At 53.1% G+C, this 3,329-nt stretch overlaps 1 protein-coding gene across 1 annotated transcript; it reads left to right on the forward strand.

Annotated features, from left to right (window-relative positions):
• The first annotated feature begins 592 nt into the window (after positions 1-592).
• On the forward strand, positions 593-1,767 carry LOC135248441 (uncharacterized). The gene is made up of 2 exons (XM_064323499.1): positions 593-996; positions 1,130-1,767. Exons 1-2 carry the CDS (start codon positions 663-665, stop codon positions 1,765-1,767), a joined length of 972 nt encoding a protein of 323 aa, XP_064179569.1. The 5' UTR covers positions 593-662.
• The last annotated feature ends 1,562 nt before the right edge of the window (positions 1,768-3,329 follow it).

The following is a 3,329-nucleotide window of genomic DNA, read 5'->3' on the forward strand; positions in this document are numbered from 1 at the left end:
AGTCTCATTTGCTCTAACTGCATTAGGCAGGTATTGTGTGGAGCTAGTTAGCTGCTTGGCCTGTGGGGTAATTGCTCAGTCATCAGCTGCTATTCATTTGGTAATTAGGGCTTGTAGTCTGGCTTGGAGCGACACTATATTAGAACTGTTTGGAGTTAGTTAGTTAGAAAGTGCAATTGGACTCAGCTGTGCAGGACCCGCAGAAGTTCTCCTAGAGCGGGCTAAGTATCTGTTTTTTGCCATTAGTGTAGCTAGATTAGACTTCTACCCGTTTTGTAGTTTGCCCAGCATTAGTTTTGGTGTTTGTTTGTGTAGTGTAGTAGTGTAGTATCTTATTAGTCTCATTTGCTCTAACTGCATTAGGCAGGTATTGTGTGGAGCTAGTTAGCTGCTTGGCCTGTGGGGTAATTGCTCAGTCATCAGCTGCTATTCATTTGGTAATTAGGGCTTGTAGTCTGGCTTGGAACGACGCTATATTAGAACTGTTTGGAGTTAGTTAGGAAGTGCAATTGGACTCAGCTGTGCAGGACCCGCAGAAGTTCTCCTAGAGCGGGCTAAGTATCTGTTTTTTGCCATTAGCGTCGCTCCCTCCCAGTTAGTGTTATTGCATCTCTATCCTTCTACCATCACCCTTCCTCTCACTACTCCCTGTCCTCACTGCTATGCTATGTGTCAACCCCATCCCAACCTGTTCTCTCCCCTACAGAACTCTCTTCCGCAGGCGAGGCCCCCCGCGGCGACGGAACCTCTCCAACCATCGCTATCCCTCATTGACCCCCTGTGACAACTTCACAGTCGTAGGAGGGCTATGGAACTGCCAGTCTGCTACGTGGAAGGCTGACTTCATTTCAGCCTACGCGTCCCTCATCTCTTTACATTTCCTTGCCCTCACTGAGACCTGGATCACACCAGGCAACACTGCAACCCCTGCAGCCCTCTCCTCCTCCTTCTCCTTCTCTCACACCCCCCGCCCGTCTGGCCGTGGTGAGGGCACAGGTTTGCTGATCTCTCCCTCCTGGAAATTCTCTGTTCTCCCCCTCTCACCTCTACATCTCTACCTTTGAATACCATTCTGTCTCAATCACCTATCCTGTTAACTTGTATATTGTGGTTATCTATCGCCCTCCAGGGCCCCTGGGAAGCTTCCTCGATGAGCTCGACACCCTGCTGAGCTCCTTCCCAGAGGATGGCACCCCACTGATCCTCCTGGGAGACTTCAACATCCACCTTGATGCCTCCCACTCCGCAGCCTTCCTGCCCCTACTCCACTCATTCAGTCTCTCCCTGATGCACTCCCCACCAACACACAAAGCTGGAAACCTCCTAGACCTGGTCATCCTGAGGAATTGCTCCTCCTCCGATCCCACAGTGACCCCTCTGCACCAGTCCGACCACCACTTCATTTCCTTCTCCCTCCCTCTTGCTCCCCTCCCTCCCTCCCCTCCATCCACTCCTACTGTCATGGTCCGCCGTAACCTCCGCTCCCTCTTTCCCTCCTCTCTCGCTTCTAGTGTCACTGCTTCACTCCCCACTCTTGAATCCTTCTCCAACCTTCCCACTGACTCTGCATCCTCCGCTCTGTCTTCCTCGCTCTCCTCAGCACTTGACTCTCTCTGTCCTCTAGTCTCCAGGCCGGCACGCTCGTCCCCTCCCAGTCCGTGGATGTCTGACCCCCTCCGAACCAACCGGCCAGCCTACGTGCAGCGGAGAGGAAGTGGAGGAAATCCATGGCTCAATCCGACCTGTCTGCCTACCAGTCTATGCTAGATACATTTTCTACTGCTTTAACCTCTGCTAAAATTAATTATTATCAAACAAAAATTAATAAATCTGCCTCTAACCCTCATCAACTGTTCTCCATTTTCTCCTCTCTCCTCAGCACTCCTCCTTCCCCACCTCAGTCCTCCCTCGCTGCAGATGACTTCGCAGTTTTCTTTGATGAGAAAATTGCAGACATCCACAGCTCCTTCACGTCCACCGCCACCCTTCCCCACTCCCCCGTCTCTGTTCCCTCCCCTTGTTTCTCCACTTTCTCTCCCCTCACTGACTCTGATGTTTCCCAGCTCCTACTCTCCCACCGCCCTACCACCTGTGCTCTTGACCCCATCCCTTCCTCTCTCCTCCAGACTATCACACCTGACATCCTCCTGTTTGTCACCTCCCTTGTGAACTCCTCCTTGTCTTCTGGATGTTTCCCATCTTCCTTCAAGCTGGCCCACATCACCCCACTGCTGAAAAAGCCTACTCTGGATCCCTCCGTCATCCAGAACTACCGTCCTGTTTCCCTTCTCCCTTTCCTATCCAAAACAATTGAACGAGCTGCTTCTAACCAACTCTCCTCTTTTCTCTTACTAAACAACCTCCTGGACCCCCACCAGTCCGGCTTCAGACCTGACCACTCGACAGAGACCGCACTCCTCTCGGTCAGTGAGTCGCTTCACGCCGCACAAGCAGCCTCCCATTCATCTGTCCTGATCCTCCTAGACCTTTCTGCTGCCTTCGACACAGTCAACCACCCCATCCTCCTGTCCTCTCTGGCAGCTATGGGGATCTGTGGCACAGCACTAGACTGGATCGAGTCCTACCTCTCCGGTCGCTCCTTCCAAGTCGCCTGGGCTGGTGCAGTATCGGCACCTCGCCCCCTTGCCACAGGAGTTCCCCAGGGCTCAGTCCTTGGTCCCCTCCTATTCTCCCTGTACACCCAATCTCTTGTTGCTGTAATCTCTGCCCATGGGTTGTCCTAACATTGTTATGCCGATGACACCCAACTCTTTCTCTCCTTCCCCCCCTCTGACACACAGGTCTCCGCTCGCATCTCTGCTTGCCTGAGGGACATCCAGAGCTGGATGGATAACCACCATCTTAAGCTGAACCCAGGTAAGACAGAGATGATCTTCATCCCTGCTCCATCCTCTAACCTCCTTGACTTTTCCATTTCCCTAGGGGACACCGTGGTGTCATCACCCACCGCAAAAAACCTTGGAGTGGTGATGGACGACAGACTGTCCCTCTCCCAGAACATCACGGCGGTGAGTTGAACGTGCAGGTTCTTCCTGTACAACATCCGGAGAATCCGCCCCTTCCTTACCACCTACGCAACCCAGCTCCTGGTTCAAGCGATGGTCCTGTCCCGCCTGGACTACTGCAACTCGCTGCTTGCTGGTCTACCAGCATCCGCCATCAGACCCCTGCAGCTCATCCAGAATGCTGCAGCGCATCTGGTCTACAACCTCCCCAGACATTCCCATGTCACCCCCCTGCTCACTGACCTCCACTGGCTGCCTGTTATGGCTCGCATCAAATTTAAGACCTTGGTGCTTGCATACCAG

Source organism: Anguilla rostrata, chromosome 1 (genome assembly GCF_018555375.3).
Source record: "Anguilla rostrata isolate EN2019 chromosome 1, ASM1855537v3, whole genome shotgun sequence".
In the NCBI taxonomy this organism is placed as follows: Eukaryota; Metazoa; Chordata; class Actinopteri; order Anguilliformes; family Anguillidae; genus Anguilla; species Anguilla rostrata.

Coding starts and splice junctions, on each gene's coding strand:
- LOC135248441 (XM_064323499.1), top strand. CDS start 663: ATGCTATGTGTCAACCCCATCCCAACCTGTTCTCTCCCCTACAGAACT. Junction 997..1,129: donor TGGCCGTGGTGAGGGCACAG/GTTTGCTGATCT, acceptor ATCGCCCTCCAG/GGCCCCTGGGAAGCTTCCTC.